The sequence below is a fragment of the Cynocephalus volans genome, chromosome 3 (genome assembly GCF_027409185.1).
Source record: "Cynocephalus volans isolate mCynVol1 chromosome 3, mCynVol1.pri, whole genome shotgun sequence".
NCBI lineage: Eukaryota > Metazoa > Chordata > Mammalia > Dermoptera > Cynocephalidae > Cynocephalus > Cynocephalus volans.
The window spans coordinates 2952883-2970982 of NC_084462.1; the positions used below are offsets into that span (position 1 = coordinate 2952883).

General features: G+C 46.1%; 1 protein-coding gene across 1 annotated transcript; it reads left to right on the forward strand.

Moving 5' to 3' along the window:
* The first annotated feature begins 235 nt into the window (after positions 1-235).
* On the forward strand, positions 236-2314 carry CLEC11A (C-type lectin domain containing 11A). Its single transcript, XM_063092231.1, has 4 exons — positions 236-382; positions 609-807; positions 1104-1295; positions 1719-2314. The coding sequence occupies exons 1-4, from the start codon at positions 236-238 to the stop codon at positions 2162-2164; spliced, it is 984 nt and encodes a 327-aa protein (XP_062948301.1). The 3' UTR covers positions 2165-2314.
* The last annotated feature ends 15786 nt before the right edge of the window (positions 2315-18100 follow it).

An 18100-nucleotide genomic window follows, 5' to 3' on the forward strand; every position in this document is an offset into this window, starting at 1 on the left:
GCCTCCGGGGAGCCAAGAGGGGCGGAGAGAGACACACACAGAAGAGCAGAAGAGACCAACGGGCAGAGACAGGAGTCTGGAGGAGACAGACAGGAAGAGAGAAGCTGGGAGAGACTGGACCAGGGTCTATTGATCTGCACATAGGGCAGGGGCACTGGCCAGTTCCCAGAGAACCCCTCCCCACCCCCCAGACAGCCTGATATTTTTTGATCTTGGGTGTTGAGAACCCAGCCTGATGCAGGCAGCGTGGCTCTTTGGGGCCCTGGTGGTCCCCCAGCTCTTAGGCTTTGGCCACGGGGCTAGGGGAGCTGAGAGGGAGTGGGAGGGAGTCTGGGGAGGAGCCCAGGAGGAGGAGCGAGAGAGGGAGGCACTGATGCTGAAGGTGAGCGTGGAGTTTTGGAATCTGTAGAGGAACTGTGTACTTGGGTAGGAGTATTCCAGGGTTAGGGAAATGGGCAGGGGAATAGGCTCAGAGGATGGTGGTGAGGGGTTCAGAGGAAGGACTCTGGCGTCAGAGTGAGCTTAAAGTTGGAGAGGGGAGGGTGGGGCATCTGGGGTGGCAGGTTGGGGCTGACTAGTTGGCCCTGACCATTCCTCTCCTGCCCCAGCATTTGCAGGAGGCCCCAGGGCTGCCAGCTGGGAGGGGGGATGGAAATCCTGCCAGAAGTCCCGAAGGCAATGGGGCCTGGGGGACCGAAGAGGGTCAGGAGGAGGAAGAGGAGGAGGAAGTGGAGGAGGAAGCAACGCCAACCCCTTCCTCCAGCCCCAGCCCCTCTCCCACTCCCGAGGACACTGTCACTTATATCCGTGAGTAACCAGAGAGATACGTCCTGCCCTCAAGCCTCCGCAGTCACTTTCACAGTTCACTGTCTGCTGGCCTTTCAGTTGCCCACTACCCAGCCCAGAGCTCCCACACCCTCAGGAGTCCAGGGTCCCAGGCATCCCCTCCCAAGAGCCTGGGTCACTGTACCCTACCTTACAGGAGACCCGGATTCCCCCCAATCCCGCCCTCAGGAGCTCTAGGTTCCCATCTCCCCAGGACCTCGGGTCCCCCAGCTGCGCCCTCAGGCTCCCCCTCCAGCGCGCGTTCTGTCCGCCCGCAGTGGGCCGCCTGGCCGGCCTGGACGCAGGCCTGCACCAGCTGCATGTCCGACTGCACGCGTTGGATACCCGCATGGTCGAGCTGACCCGGGGGCTGCGGCAGCTACGGGAGACAGCGTACGACACTCGCGACGCCGTGCAAACCCTGCAGGAAGCGCAGGCCCGCGCTGAGCGCGAGCACGGCCGCTTGGAGGGTGAGTCCGCGCCGCGCGCGGCTGGGAAAATGGGACGATCAGGGACAGGTGGGGGACCGGTGACAGGAAGGGACCCCAAGAGGCCTGAAGAGACGTGGAGGCCCTGAGTGTCAGGGGCGAGAGGGTCCCCAGAGAATTGGGGTGTGCTGGCAGATAGCGGGGTAGAGTGGCTGGCAGGGTGAATGCGCGGAGCGGGGCGGGCGGTGGGAGAGACACTCCTCCCTCTCCCAGCCGCGCTTACCCGGCTTGGCCAGCACCACGCCCCCTACAGTCCCGCCCCAAGAATTTGGCCCCGCCCCAAGCGTCCCTGACTCTCCGCCTCATTGCTCCTCCTCCCAGCCCGCCCCGGAAGCCCTGGCCCCGCCTTCTCTCAGCCCTCTAATGCCCTGACCCCGCCTCCTTCTCGCCCCGCCCCGTCTGCAGGCTGCCTGAAGGGGCTGCGCCTCGGCCACAAGTGCTTTCTGCTCTCGCGCGACTTCGAGGCGCAGGCGGCGGCGCAGGCGCGGTGCGCGGTGCGGGGCGGGAGCCTGGCGCAGCCGGCAGACCGCCAGCAGATGGAAGCGCTCACCCGCTACCTGCGCGCGGCGCTCGCTCCCTACAACTGGCCCGTGTGGCTGGGCGTGCACGACCGGCGCGCCGAGGGCCTCTACCTCTTCGAGAACGGCCAGCGCGTGTCCTTCTTCGCCTGGCACCGCGCACCCCGCCCCGAGCCCGGCGTCACATCCAGCGCCGCGCCGCACCCGCTCAGCCCCGACCAGCCCAACGGCGGCGCGCTCGAGAACTGTGTGGCACAGGCCTCGGACGACGGCTCCTGGTGGGACCACGACTGCGAGCGGCGCCTCTACTACGTGTGCGAGTTCCCTTTCTAGCGGGGCCGGTCCCCGCCTCTCGCTCCGTCCGGTCACTCGGCCTTTGCTTTCGCCGCGTACCCTTCCGAGAAGGCCCTTCCCTCCCTGCTGGTGGATGGAAGTGTGTCCCCACCCCCAACCCCGCCGAGCGCTCCCGGGAGGGCTGTTGCAGGATCGGGACCCCCTTCCATGCCCGTGCCTTTCCTTGAAGCTGCTAGGTCCGGCTCCAGTAAAGCTTTATGGTATCTGACTTGAGAGGTAATGTAGGCACTTTTGGCCTTTATGTCGCCACGGGGGAAGCCGGGAAGGGCCAGATTTTGGCCTTTGGGTGCCTTTCCTGTGCTGCTTTACAGGTAGTACTTAAGTCCCAGAATCAGAGTGATGGAGAACACGTGTGCATATGTACATGTGATCATCCGCTCCTGCTAACACACACCCAGAGTACACACGTGCACATGCCTGTATCCCCATCGTGACCCCTCTCGTGGCCGTGGCGACCCAGGGCCTGTCAGTCATTATCCGAGGCCTTGGCCCTTGGGCCTGGTCAAAGATATCTGGGAAACAGAAGAGCTAAAGGCTCTGACAAGTCCTGCAGAAAGAGCCTGTTTAACTTTGCTTAACTAGTGTGTCTCAGAATTATTTTTTCAGATGGTACTGTTTCATATAATATCAGGCCTTGATCTGAGGTGAGAGACAATCCTTACTACTTTTCCCCTTCTCCACCTCCAGGGACATGTGCTCAGACACAAATTAAGGACTCACCCAACTGAGAATCTCAGGCTTCCTTCCAGTGCTCTCCTTTACTTCCTGTTTGTGAGGCCAGGAGCCATTCCTTCTCCTCTCTGAGCCCGTTTCCTCATCTGAACATGGACTGCTTCCCTACTTTATATGACTTGGGATGTTCATGTGAGGCCAGGAAAATGTGCATTTGGGAAGTGGTTGGAGACTCCTCCCTTACTGTTTTTCATACCTTTATTCCCTGGGAGCAGAGAAGACACCCAGGAGTCGCCAGCCTGGGCCTCAGCATTGTGGACAGCACTATTTGGGGAAGGCCCTTCTTTTGGAATCACCTCAGTGCCTCCCCCAATGTTGGCATCACAGGCCTGACCCTGACATCATCATGGAGCCCAGAAATGGGGATGTGACCTTGTCCATCCTTACATCTCTGCCCCTTCTTCTCCCTCAGCCAGGGCACCACCTGCCTAAAGTGTCACCATTGGATCCACTCAAGGGAGGAACAAGCCACCCCTGTCATCACCCAAAGAGGAGAGTGAGACATTTAGGAGACATCCTTTAGGAGACATTTCTCAGCCCCAATGTCCTATAGGAAGTATAGCATGGGTTTGTGGCTGGAGTCAGGAAGACTTCAGGGGACTGATGACCTTGCTCAAAATTCTTCCCACTCTGAGCTTCAGTTTCTTGAGATGGAGATGGGCAGCAGGATGTCTTATAGCCAACCAGAGGGCAGATTAGGCAGACATTGGTGTGTACCTGCTATGTCCCAGAGGTCCCTGCTTTTGCAGAGCTTCCACTCTAGGAAGTATGTGAGTGAGACAGTACAATGGATACCTGCCTGGGTTCTGGAACCAGATCTCAGCCACTTACCTACTGGACAAACTTCAGTGAGATGTAACCTTGCTGTGCCTCAGTGTCCACATCCAAACAATGGGATAATAATATCTACCTTCTCGAATAGTGCCAGAAAGTTCTTTGCAATACCCAGATCTGACCACCACTTGGCCAATTAAACCTCATCTTCACCTCTGCATGACCTCTCCTGACACTGTGCCTTTGCATATATGCAGGGTGAACACCCACTTCCAAGAATTGGCTAACATATTATCCCAAACAAACACCAGCCTTTCTCCCCGACCCCACAGGATAAGGGGCCCATTTGGTATCCCCAAACCTGGCTCCTCTCCCAGCTCAGCCCTGATCAGCCAGTCTGGGGGACTCTCCGGGCAGAGGCAGGAAGCAGGACTAGGTATGACTGACTCTGTGTCCCCAGCATTGCCTGGCTCATGGGAGCCCTTTGAATGAAGATGCCTGTGTAGAATGACGTTGGGGACCCTGCGATGAATCTGATCTCTGCTTCTTTTTCTTCCTGGCCTCCCCCAGGCTGGGTTAGGCACCTCCTCTGGTTTCCCAAAGGGTCCAGGGCTTTACACATCACTTTAGATCCCACTGTCAGCTCAGGGACAGAGTTGTGGGCATTCAGAGAGGTCGGAGGTGGGGAGTGGAGAGTATTTGCAAGAACTTTTTATGCATCAGAACCGCACGCTTATATGTAGAATTCGGTGCGATTCCTGACTCTGGTCTACAGTCTGCTTGTGGGAAAACTGCCTCTTCCTCCAGGAAGCCCTCCCAGGCTCCCATGGGCCAGAGTTTGCCCATGCTACCTCCCTGGCTGTCCGCGGAGCACCTGCGGTTTGGTAAGGCTAGCCCATGGATTAGGAGAGGCCTCAGCAACTGGATCGATGATTGGGATCGATGCGTTAAAGGATCCCCGGGAAGTAGTAGAGGAAGGGCAGGAGGCCTGTGATGACCCCGCAGATGAGGAAGAAGCAGGGGCCGCAGGCATTTGAAGGACTGCAAATCCCAGGATGCCGAGCGGCAGGCTCTCTGCAGCCTTCCCAGAACAACGTTTTTCAGCAGTCATCGGGTGACTTTAATAGATTTCGCAAGCCCCGCCCCCTCTTCCCTCGTGGGGTTCGCGTACATTTCCCAGCCAGACTGAGGGCCACGCCCGTGGTGATGAGGTCAGAGTTCGGCTCAGACCCTTCCTCTCCATCCACCAGCTTCGCCCCGAGGTACTTTGAAAATGTCGTCCCGTCACGCGTCCATGGGTAGGAAAACAGTAACCGGCGGTTGGATCTTTCCGACAGGAGTTTCTCAAAATGCGGGTGAATTTGCACTGGTAGAACATAACCACTTTTTAGGAAGTGAAATAAATTCATATGAAATATCAGAATGCATAGAAAATGAAAAGAAATATTTCTCAAAATTTGGGCGTTTGCGTATGTACTGATTTACAATATAAAATACAGTGTAACATTTCATCCTTTGCCTGGAAAAGTTTCCTAAACACCGGTCCAAACCAACTTAGTTTCTTAAAAACCAAAAATCAAAACCAAAACATTTTATTTGGAAATAATTTCAAACTTACAGATAACCTGCACAAATACAAATAGTACAGATACTATTTTTCCAGATTTATTTATTATTAACAGTTTGCCCCATTGCTTTAGCTTTATCATTCTATCTGTCCATCCATCCGTCCATCCAACCATCCATCCATCCATCCTAGCCCATCACCAGGAACAAACCAGACAAAGTAAGGTTTGTTGACCGATTGCGAAATGAAGGAGACCATGATGGAGGTTTAGGATTTGGAGGAAGAGAGGAATTAGGGTGAAATTTAAGTGAAACAATGTTTTGATAGTTTCAGAGCAAAGCAGAGATGTGTATAATGAGTCACCATCAGGTCTGAACTGCAAAGTGGACCCAGGGTCTTGTTTCCTTGGAAACTACAATGCTAAGTCTTGCCCAGAAATTTTATTTGAAGCTCTGCACTGGAGAAATTGAGGATTCTCGTTTGTGTCAAACTGACTGAGATCTTCCAGGCAAGAAAGTGTAGGCTGTTTCATTCTTGTGGATATACTTTTAAACAGCAAAGTTTCCAACAGTCCCTGATTTTAGAGGACAAGGTTTCGGGCCGAACCCGTGGCTCACTCGGGAGAGTGTGGTGCTGGGAGCGCCAAGGCCGCAGGTTCGGATCCTATATAGGGATGGCCGGTGCGCTCACTGGCTGAGTGTGGTGCGGACGACACCAAGCCAAGGGTTACGATCCCCTTACCGGTTACAAAAAAAAAAAAAAAAAAAAAGGACAAAGTTTCTCAGTGAGTAAGATAGCAGTAGTCACTTATAAAGGGGGTTGTGAGGACACTTTATGGCTGCAGCACATCCCTGGGAGAAATGTTTCCTGTTAACTTTGCAGATAGCTTTATCTTTGTCCTAGATTGTTTTAGTTCCTCAATATATACATATATATTTTTTTCTAAAGCATTTAAGGATTAGTTACACACATCATGGCCCTTTACCTTTAAATTCTTCAGTGAATATTATCTAAGAATAGAGACATTCTCTTATGTACCCACAGCAATCAACCTCAGGAAAAGAAATAGGTGCACATATACACATGTCCTTTGTATACAAACTCAGGAATTCAGGGATTCTCCTCCGATCAATGAACATTTGTATTAAGTACCCCTGCTCCAAGGTGGGTGCCCAGATTCCCCACTTTCACACTCATAAGGATCTCCCAGTTGGCATTCTTTCATGTCCCTGAATTTTTGTGTTTTAAAGGCTGAACTCTTACTGAATGCACTGCACTAAAAGGGCTCCCCTCCTGCGTGGACTTGCCAGTGGATGTGAAGGTTCGAGTTGCAAGTAAAGCATGTATCACAGTCTTCACACTGCTTTTCACCCGTGTGGACTCCCTTACAAAGGCTGAGGTTGTCGCTCTGGCTGAACACCTTATCACACTCAGCACAGCAGCAGGGATTTTCTTCCGTGTGGACTTCCTTGTGAATGTGGAGACTTGGTCTCTGGATGACGGCCCTGCCACATGCCTCACATCTGTAGTGCTTCTCTCCTGTGTGGACTCTCTGATGAATGCAGAGATTGGTGCTGACTGATGCCCTTACCAGCCTCTACATTTGTATGGCTTCTTCCCCCTGCAGGTTGTCTTATGTCTATCAAGGCCCCATCTATTTCGACAACCTTTCCCACAGTCCTTGTATCTGTAGGCCTTCTCTTTGGGATCTGTGCTTTATTGTTCGTGAGGACTCCACCCAAAGTCCTCGTTGCCCTGACCACATTCATATAACTTCTCTTCTGTCGAAATCCCTCATACCTCTATATGCCTGTGCTATTACTCGGGGTTGTCTCGGAGTTATCGCGTTGACTGGGTTTCTCTTCTGTGTGGGTATGCTGATGACTGCAACTAATAAACTGTAACTGTTTTCACCATCACTATAGCCACAGGGCTGAGCCACGGGCTCTCTGAACAGGCTATGGTGGCATAATTTTTCATCTTGAACAACGGAGAGGCTTGCTCAACGAAATCATACAGATGCTGATTATGGAGTTTCTCCAAATCACTTTCCATGGGAAACCTTTCTTCACATTTAACTCTTCCTTCAAAAATGTCCCGAACTACAACGTGATCTTCATGTCCCTGAAAAATCTTTGTCTTGCTGTCCCTCACAGAGTTGCAGGTGAGTATCCGTGCAAGAGCTTTCCAAGGTATAAACTCTTGCTTTTCTAGGTCCATGGAATCACCCTCTGGAAGGCTCACACCATTCTTGTTTCTCTCAGTTGCTGGACGAGACACCTTTTCCCAGATTTTCAAGGAGGAAAAGGTTCCATCGAAAAGGCCCTGTAATCCTTCTTCTTGAGGATTTCCCAAGTAGTTTTCATTCCAATCTTCTGGGTAGCTAGCTCTTTGGATTTCTCTCTGCATCAACCACAGATCTTCTTTTGGTTCCAGATGCAATATCACATCTGGTCGAACGGTTCACTCTGCTCTCCACTCTCCATGCTGTAAGCACAGCCTGGCCAACGCCAGGTGAGGGATTCGTGTGTTTCCTGCCAGAAATCTGACAAAGGGAGGCTCCCAATATTTTTAAAAATCAACTTTATTTGGGTATAATTTGAATATAATATAATCATCCTGTTTTAAGTGTGCAGTCAATGAGGTTTTTACAAATGTATAAACCCACATATTAACAAGAAACAGAACATTTTCATTCCTCAAAATTCCTTCATGCTCCCAAGCATTCATCCCCCGATCTTCTTTGTAATAGTACAAGTTAGAGTTCCATTTTCTAAGTTTTCATATAAATGAAACCATGCAATATATACTTTTTCTTAGAGTTGCCAGATTAAGCGATTAATAATATAGACTCCCTGTTAAATCTGAATTTCAGATAAACAAAAAATAATTTTTTAGGATTGCATGGGGCATATTAATACTAAAAAATTATTTGTTGCTTATCTGAATTAAATTTAACTGGGCATCTTGTATTTTATCTGGCCACACTAACTCTTCGTGTCTGGCTTCCTTCATTCAGTGTAGTGTTTGTGAGATTTGTCCGTGCTGTTACAGGCATGAGTAGTTCATTCCTTTTTGTTGCCGAGTAATATTCCACTGTGTACTTATTCTCCTATTGATGGACATTTGGGTTGTTCCCAAAAGCTCTGAACACCAAAGCTCAAGAGTTAACACATTTCTTTCCTCACAGACAGTGCCGATGCCTGTGAACTTGTGGTCCCTGAAGAAGTTTGGCACTGAGGCCCTGGGGACTTGCAATGACAGTTTGTGGGAGATGGACATATGAATCTGCTCCTAAAAATCTCTTTGGCCATCTCTGGCACACAGGGCCATCTCTCCTCTGTCTGTCCTCTCCCCTCTCCTTCCTCCCTGCACTTTCTATGATGTCAATGAAATTAATTAATGTATACAACACCCTGAGGACAGTGCTTGGGACTCAGAAGGTGCTCAAAAGTTATCAGCTCCTATTTTTAATATTATTCCTTCTGCTGAACGTTTCAGGTACTGCATTTCACTGACTCTGAGACACTCTATTTTATAGGAGTTATGAAGAAAGAAAACTTTATACTGCCTATATAATGCAATGCATTTTTTTATCACTTGAAATTTTTATTTCATTTTTATCGAAAGAGCTCTTATAGGTGTATTTATTGCATGCCAAAAAAAGGAAAATGTGGGCAAATTAAAGTAGTTCCAAAATTGCTTCACAATTGAAGTCCTCTTCTTTGTTTTTAAAAAAATAAAATTAAAAAAACCTTTATTATGGAAAATTTCAAACAAGCAAAACTAGTCAGTACACTGTAATGACACTCCCTGAGCCATCACTTGATTTCAACAGTCTGTTCCACTTATATCTTCACCCATTCCTCACAGATTATTTTGAAGCAAATTCCAGATACCATATCATTTCAAAATCTATTTCCAAAAGAAAGAACTCAAACAAAACAAAACAAAACAAAACAAAACAAAACAAAACAAAACAAAATGCAATTTCATTACCACACCTATAAAATAACAAGTATTCCCTGGCAATAAAATGTTCTAACAATGTTTACATTTCCAACTGTTAAATAAATATTACCATTTTTTTCTTGGTGGGGGGGAGGTTCTCATCTCTTCTGGATCACTTTTTGATTCAGAACCATGAATGTCCTTATATTTTTATACAATACCATCCTCTGTGCCATCTACATCAGGGGTTGGCAAACTTCTTCCGTAAAGTGACAGAGAGTAGATACCTGAGGCTTTGCGGGCCGTGCAGCCTGTGTCACAAGCAGTTAACTCTGCTGTTGGGGCACAAAAGCAGGTCCGTGGAAAAATGGGGGCCGGCTGGTTAGCTCAGTTGGTTAGAGCACGGTGCTGACAACACCAAGGTCCACGGTTTGATCCCTGTACCAGCCAGCCACAGAAAGAAGAAAAAAGAAAACGAGTAAACAAATGGGCATGGCCGTGTGCCTGAAAACTTCATTTATGGACACCGAGTTTTGAATTTCATGTCATTTTCATGTGCCATGAACATTATTTTTCTTTGGATTTTCTTTAACCATTAAAAATATCTTAGGAAGTTGATCTCACAGTAGTAGAGAGTAGAATAATGGAAACCAGAGGCTGGGAAGGGAGACAGGGATGGGGACGGGGAGAGGGTGGTTAACGAGAACAAAGTCACGGTTAGACAGGAGGAGTAAGCTTCTAGCGTTCCATTGCACGTAGGGTAACTAAAGAGTGGATTTTGAATGTTCTCATCACGAAAAAACGATTAATGTCTAAAGTGATGGTTATACTAATTACCCTCATTTAATAATTACACATCGTATACATGTATCAAGACATCACACTGTACCCCCCAAATATGAACAATTAAAAAAAGAAATATAGAAACCATTCCTAGCACACAGCCTGTACAAAAACTGACAGTGGGCCAGATTAGGCCCATGGGCCATAGTTTGCCAACCCTTGGACTAGACCTCAATTTAGGTTGGCGAGGCAGTGTTTCTTTAAAGATTGCATGTGGGAGCTAAAAACCATTACTCCCGGGCTCTTGATCCAGCCTGGCAATTATGCAGACCAGCCTATTTTGGACTTTCTTCCAGAGCATCTCCAAACACAACTGATTCCCCACCAACTCCCCACCTGCTACTCAGGCACACCCCGTTGGTTCCCAGGGGCTGAGAAAGCCTCACTCTTGTCTGTAGGATTTTATGCCAGGCTGTGGATACCCTTTCTGCAGGTTGTCATGCCTCTCCAACAGTGGTTGTATGGTGTGAGTCAATGGAAGTTTCCTCTGTTTTAGGGGTGTCAAGATGTAGGAAAATGTGCATTTTAAAATTGATCAGTTATGGTATCTTTTTTTAAAGGTAGTACCTCCTTTATCAAAGCCAGTTCCTTTTCTAAGGGTAACACTGTGAGCAGCTGGTAAAATGAGAATCGTTCTCACTGGGCTGTGCTCTGCCAGGATTTGGGGACTGCTTCTTGCCATGGTGAAATCCTAAATAGTATATTTAAGTGGGCAGCCTTGTTTTGTATTCTGAATTTCTAGAAGTATTCCCTCTGCTGCTACACCATCCTCAGCCTTTTGAAATCAGAGCACCCCGTGAAGTTCTTAAGGCATTCTTACGCAATCCCTTCTTGGCACAAATTTAAGGATTTTTTCCCCTTCCCTAAGTGTTTTGCTGTTATAAATAGTGCAGCAAATAACACCTTTGGGAGTAAAGCTTTTTTTCCATGTTTGTAATTATTTCTTTGGTCCGGATTCCCACAAGTAGACCCCAAACAAGAAAAGATCTTGTCTTTGTCACTCAGAAGGATGTGAGAATCGTACAACAGCGCAGGGGAGATTCTGGCCCAGCCTCACCCACCAGCTCTGGAGCTTCTTGTTAGACTCTTCCCTGGTTGTTGATTGATTGGGATGACTTTGATTTCTTGGGAGAGGGAACGTCTTTCTGGAATGATTGGTTATCACTGTATTTCCTCTTTTGTAAACTGGCTCTCATGTCTTTTGTCCACTTACCTGCTGGAATCCAACTGTCTTGTTTCCTTTTCTGTGCCCTTTACATGATAAGATTATTAATGTTATTTCTGTCACATGGTGTACAGTTTTTTCCAAGTCTATCTCTTGACTTATAATTTTAGTGTGAGCTGTTTTTTATACACAGAACTATTTGGTTTGAGGTTGTCAAATCTGAATCCTTAATATGAGAAAAAAAGGAAAAATTCACTAAGCATCTAAAAAATTAAAGCATTATTTGCATACAGGACAACACCCATTTAGGTGCAGTTCTGAGGTTCTGGCAAATGCATACATTGTCTGACCACCACCCCAACTAAGACACAGAGTAGTTTCTTTGCCCCAAAATTCTCTTGTGCCCCTTTATAATTTAAGTATTTAAAAACATACAGGAAGTAAAAGAATTAATATAATGCATAAGCAGTTCTTTTCTCTTGGAAGTTTTATGTTTATAAATATTGAATGTAGATTTTTTTTTCCATCTTTTTTCTTGAACAAGTAACGCCAGGTGGGAAAAGAAAATCACAAACCAAACTAAATTTGGTAGTCAAAAAGTCCTCTGCCAATTCTCTTTCTTTCCTCAAATAATAAGAATTAACAGTTTTACATCTTCTTTTTAAAAAAGTTTTATCACTGCACTTTATTATTTCATCACCTGTGTACTGACTACAGGTGCAATCATGCTGTGCACACGCTCCACATTCTCATACTCCTGTGTCCCTACCATCCACACATTCTCTCATGCTTTTTATCTAACTGCACCCTTCTCCCATTCTCCTTCACCAAGAAACAGAGCAATAGGTGCTCACCCTTTGCAGAACTAGAGAGTGGTTAGTGACAAAAGCAATCAGCTGTTGCCTGGCCACTGGCACAGTGGCGTCTGGTTGATAGAGCCTGGTGCTGACAAGGCCATGGGGAGATGGGCTGTCTTGCCCACAGCTGGCTGGTGACATCTGCACCTGCTTCTTGGGGCAAAAATCTACCAGCAGTTTTTAAATGAATGTCTGACCTACCAACTCCACTTTTAGGGGTTTATCTTTTGGTGATATTTTCTCAATGAGCCAATGATTATAATGACTCACGTACACAAGTGCTTCCTGTTTTCCAGGGGAAAAAAATTGGGGGCCAATATTAAAAAACACAGAATGGCTAGGAGAAAAGAACAGCTTATTCATCCTGTCCATTGTTTGAGCTTTCCTATGTTTTACAATAGTTGAAACTATAAAGAGGCCTGAGGAAATTTGGGGTGATGGCACTATTCTGTGTCTTAGTTAGGGTAGTGGTCACAGAATTATGTGTATGCCAGAACTTCAGAACTGCTCCTAAATAGGTGCTGCCCTGAATGCAAATTATGCTGTAATTTTTCAAATGCTTAAGGTAATTTTTTTCCTTTTTTCTAATATTAAGGTTATAGATTTGACAAGCTTAAAATGAATAGCTCTGTGTATAAAAAACAACTCACACTAAAATTATAAGTCAAGAGATAGACTTGGAAAAAATTGTACGTCATGGGACAGAAATAGCATTAGTAAACTTACCACAGAAAAGGGAATGAGACAGTTGGATTCCAGCAAGTAAGCGGACAAAAGACATGAGAGCCAGTTTACAAAAGAGGAAATACAGTGATAACCAACCATTCCAGAAAGACGTTCCCTCTCCCAAGAAATCAAAGTCATCCCAATCAATCAACAACCAGGAAAGAGTCTAACAAGAAGCCCCAGAGCTGGTGGGTGAGGCTGGGCCAGAATCTCCCCTGCGCTGTTGTACGATTCTCACATCCTTCTGAGTGACAAAGACAAGATCTTTTCTTGTTTGGGGTCTACTTGTGGGAATCTAGACCAAAGAAACAATTCTAAACATGGAAAAAAGCTTTACTCCCAAAGGTGTTATTTGCTGCACTATTTGTAATAGCAAAACGCTTAGAGAGGGGAAAAACAAAAAACAAAAAACAAAAAACAAAAAACAAACCCAAATCCCTTAAATTTGTGCCAAGAAGGGATTGCGTAAGAATGCCTTAAACACTTCATGGGGTACTATGATTTAAAAAGGCTGAAGATGGTGTAGCAGCAGGAGAAATACATTCAGGATTTTATCATGGCAAGAGGCAGTCTCCAAATCCTGGCAGAGCACAGCCTGGTGAGAACAAGTTTCTTTTTACCAAGCTGCCCCCAGTGTTGCCCTTGGAAAAGGCACTGGCTTTGATAGGGAGATATCACCTTTGGAAAAAGTACCATAATCGATCAATTCTAAACAGCACATTTTCCCACATCTTGACCTGTCTGAAACAAAGAGGCATCTTTCAACAACAGCACCCTGGGAACCAAATGGATGTGCTTGGGGGTGGTGGGGGTAGCTGGGGAATTGGTGGGAAATAAGTCGTGTTTGGAGATGCTTTGTAAACAGACATCAATAATAAGTTTGTGCACGTAATTGCAAAGCTGGCTCAAGAGCCCAGCAGTGATGATTTTTAGTTTCACGTACAATCTTTAAAGAAAGACTAGATTGGGGTCTAGTTGAGGGGTTTGCAAACTATGACCCATGGGCCCACTCTGTTTTTGTATAGTCTGTGCACTAAGAATGGTTTCTACATTTTTAAATGGTTGAACAGAATTCGAAGAAGAATAATGGTTTGGCACATGGAAATGACATGAAATTAAAAATTCACTGTTCACAAATAAAGTTTTATTGGCACATTACTCATTTGTTTACCTGTTTTCTATGGACCTGCTTCCGTGCTCCAACAGCAGAGTTCAGTGCTTGTGGCATAGGCTGTGTGGCCTGCAAAGCCCAAAATATTTACTCTCTGTCACTTTACAGAAGAAGTGTGCCAACCTCTGACCTAGATGACACTGAGGATGGTATTGTATAGAAATATAATATAAAGACATTCGTGATTCTGAATCAAAAAGTGATCCAGAAGAGTTGAGAACCCCCTCCCTGAAAAAACGTTATATTTATGAAGCAGTTGGAAATGTAGACACTGACAGAACTTTTTAGTGCTAAGGAATTATTGTTATTTTATAGGTGTCATAATGAAATTTTTTTAAAAATGAGTCTTTCTTTTGGAAATAGACGCTAAAATATTTACGGTTGAAATGATATGGTATCTGGAATTTGCTTTAAAATAATCTGTGGGGAGTGGGTGAAGATCCAAGTGGCATAGACTTGAAATCAAGTGATAGCTCAGGGAGTGTCATTACAGTGTACTGGCTACTTTTGCATGTGTTTGAATTTTCCATAATCAAGGTTTTTGTTTTGTATTGTTTTGTTTTGAAACAAAGGAAAAGGACATCAATTGTGAAACAATTTTGAGAATAGTCTATTCACTTACGTTTTCTTTTTGGGGCATACAATATATGCATCTCTCAGAGCTCTTTCAAAATACATAAAAATTCCAAGCGATAAAGCACTGAGTTGTAATTTATTGGCTGTGTCTTTACTCTCTTCATGGCACTTACGAACATGGTGTGTCTTAGAGCCAATGAAATACAGAAGCTGAAGCACTCTCCACAAGAAACAGTAATATTGATAATGAGAGCTGACAATGTTTGACCACCTACTGTATGCCAGGCACGGTTCTAAGTGCTTTGCATATCTTAACTAATTTCATTGACACAAGAAAGGACAGAGGAGCAGAATTGAAATGCCATAGCAAAAGGATCTCTCTGGGACCCCTCTCAGCCCCCAAGCGTCCAGCCCCCAGGCTTGCCAGGACCCACATCTAGCAACACTTCACCGGCTCTGATATTATCTCTGAGGCCACAATGACTGTTGCTCAAAACTCTTTTCTGGACCCTTATCTGCTCCAAAACTTACTGTCCAGTTTCCTGCCATAAGCCCACTGACCCCAACCTGGGCTCAAGGCTGGTGGCCGCCCAGGACAGACAACAGAAACAAACAGAGCTCCTTCACCTGACCCTTGCCATCAGACACAGCACACGGTGACAGGGGACAGGGATTGGCTGGAGGGGTCTCAGGGAGCCCAGAGGGTGAGGGCTTGGGAACCAGGAGAGTTGAGGTGCAGCCAGAGTATACAAAAAGGAGATGACAAAAGAGGCTAAAAGTTCTCCTTTGGGTGAAGAACTTTCTCGTGCTGCTCATGTCAGCGCCACCAGGGCAGAGGTATATCACTGTCTTCATTACTGCTTACTCCCAGTGCTTAGGATAATGTCTGGCATGCAGTATGGGCTCAATGGATATTTTTAGACTGAATGAATGAATCCATCCTCCAAGTGACAAAGCAGAGATTATCCTCCTTAATCAATCACTCCTCAATTATTTATTGAGTGCCTACTATGTACTAGGGGCTGGTGAACAAGCCAAATACCAGACTTGCTTCTGTGGAACTCAGAGATAGTGAGGAAGATGGATATGAATTAAAATAATCCAAGAAGCATGGTCTAATTGCTGCTACATGTAACAATCCCTTCTTAGGAGAGAAGCTCTCACAGGAGGGTCTGCTTTAGTCAAAGTGGTTAGGGAAAGCTTTGGGGGAGAAAGTGAAATTTGCACTAAGACCTCAAAAAAGAGTTTAAAGCAAACACAGAAGGAATGGTGTTCCAGGCCGAGGGAGCAGCAGGTGATAAGGCCCTGAGATGGGAGGAAACAAGGAGAGTCTGAGCAACGGAGACAAGGTTAGGAAAGCCCCAGTGTGGTGAGCAAAGAGGAGTGAGGTGTAAGGGTTAGTCTGGAGAGACTGGCAGGGGCCCCACGGTGCACCTATTGCAAGCTGTGTCAAGGAGACTAGTACTTATCCCATGAGCAATGAGAAGCTACCAAATAGTTTTCCAGTTTGAACTTTTGAAGGATCATTCTGGCTGTGGGGTAGTGAGTAGATTGTGGGGGACACATATAAAGCTGGGATGCTGGATGCTTGGATGACAGGGTTGTGGGGGGCAGGACAAAGTACACAGATGCAAGAGACTTTTCCGAGGTACAATCAACAGCGGTTTCTGATGAATTGAGCATATGGGGTGGGGGAGAGGTATTCAAGGATCCTATACTCTCTCTCAGTGGAGCACACTGAGGCTCGGAGAGGCAGAGCTCCTTGCTCACGATCACACAGTCACCCAGCGTCTCAACTAGAATTTCAACCTATAACTGTCCGACATCTAAGCTCATGCTCTTTCTCCAACACAAGATGTCTCTTCTCTGTCTACGCTCACCCTTGGTGATCATTCGCAGGCTCAAGGCTGTAAATACCATCTCAATTTTAATGACTTCCATATGTCCCTGTTCAGCTGGAAACTCTGTCCTATAATATCACTGCCAATATCCAACTGCCACTCAAAGTCCCTCACGGATGTCTAACAGTCATCTCAAACTCGATGTGTCCAATACTGACCTTCTGGTCCTACCCCAGACCTGCTCCCCCCGTGGTCTTTCCCATTGCAGTGGATGGCAGCTCCAACTTCCAGCTGCTCAGAAGTCCTACCGTCACCCCTGACTCTGCTTTTTCTCTCACTTTACACATCCAGCCCATCAGCAGTTCTGGTCAGCTCCACCTTCAACCTAGAATTTGCTTCTCTGAGGTCTCCCTGGTCCCAGCCGCCATCATTGCTCATCTGTATCATTGTGCCAGCTTCCTCCCTAACCTCCTGCTTCCATCCTAGCCCGCCTTAGTCTAGTCTCAACCTAGAAGCCACAGAGATTGTTAAAACCTTAGTTAAACATTGTCCTTCCTCTGCTCAAGATTCTCCTTTGGCTCCCAACTCATTCAGAGTAAAAGCTTGGGGAGTCCCACAAGGTCCCGAATGATTTGCCTCTCCTTCCCTCTCTGCATTTACTTCCCATCTCTCCCCATCACTCACTCTGCTGCAGGAACACTGGTCTCCTTACTGTTCCATAAATATAGTAGGCACAGTCCTACCCAGGACCTTTGCATAAGCTGCTACTTCTGCCTGCAATGCTCTTCTTCCAGATATGGATACAGCTCACTTCCTCACTTCCTTCTAATCTCTGCTCAAATGTCACATTCTTAATGAGGTCCTCTCTGGCTACTCTAATACTACAAGTGGCTCCTTTCTGTTTCACCCCCCCCCCACATTACCAATTCTCCTTACCTTGATTTTATTTTTAAAAAATTTCATGATCTTCCTTCCTGTAGATATACATGACCATTTGATACCATTTCCTTTCAGCCTGAAGAACTTCCTTTAGCATTTCTTGTGGTCTACAGGCCATAAATTATCTCAGAGTCAGTTTATCTGAAAATGTTTTTATTTCACCCTCATTTCTGAAGGATATTTTTATAGGTTATAAAATTCTGGATTGACAGATTTTTCCGTCTTATGGCATCTTGAAGATACTGTTCCATGGCCTTATGACTTCCCTGCCACTGTGATGAGAAGTCAGCCAGTATTTATACCATTGTTCTCCTGTATGTAATGGGTCATTTTTCTCTAGCTGATTTGAAGATTGTCTCTTTATCTTTGGATTTCAGCAGTTTGACTATGATGTGCCTGCAAATGATTTTCTTGTATTTATCCTGCTTGGAGTTCATTGAAATTCTTGGATCTATAAGTTATGTCTTTGACTAAATTTGGAAATTTGGGGCCATTATTTCTGCAAATACTCTTCTGTCTCATTCTCTTTTTCTCTCCTTCTGAAATTCTGACTACATATAGGGTACATTGACTTATATTATCTCTGAGGATCTGTTCATTTTTCTTTAATATTTTTCTTCTGTTCTTCAGGTTGGATAATTTCTCTTGATATCTCTTTAAGCTCATTGTTTTCATTTCCAATCTTCTGTGAAGTCCATCCAGTAAAATTTCAATTGTTGTATTTTTTAACTCCAGAATTTCCATTTTTTAATATAGTTTCTCTTTCCTACGAG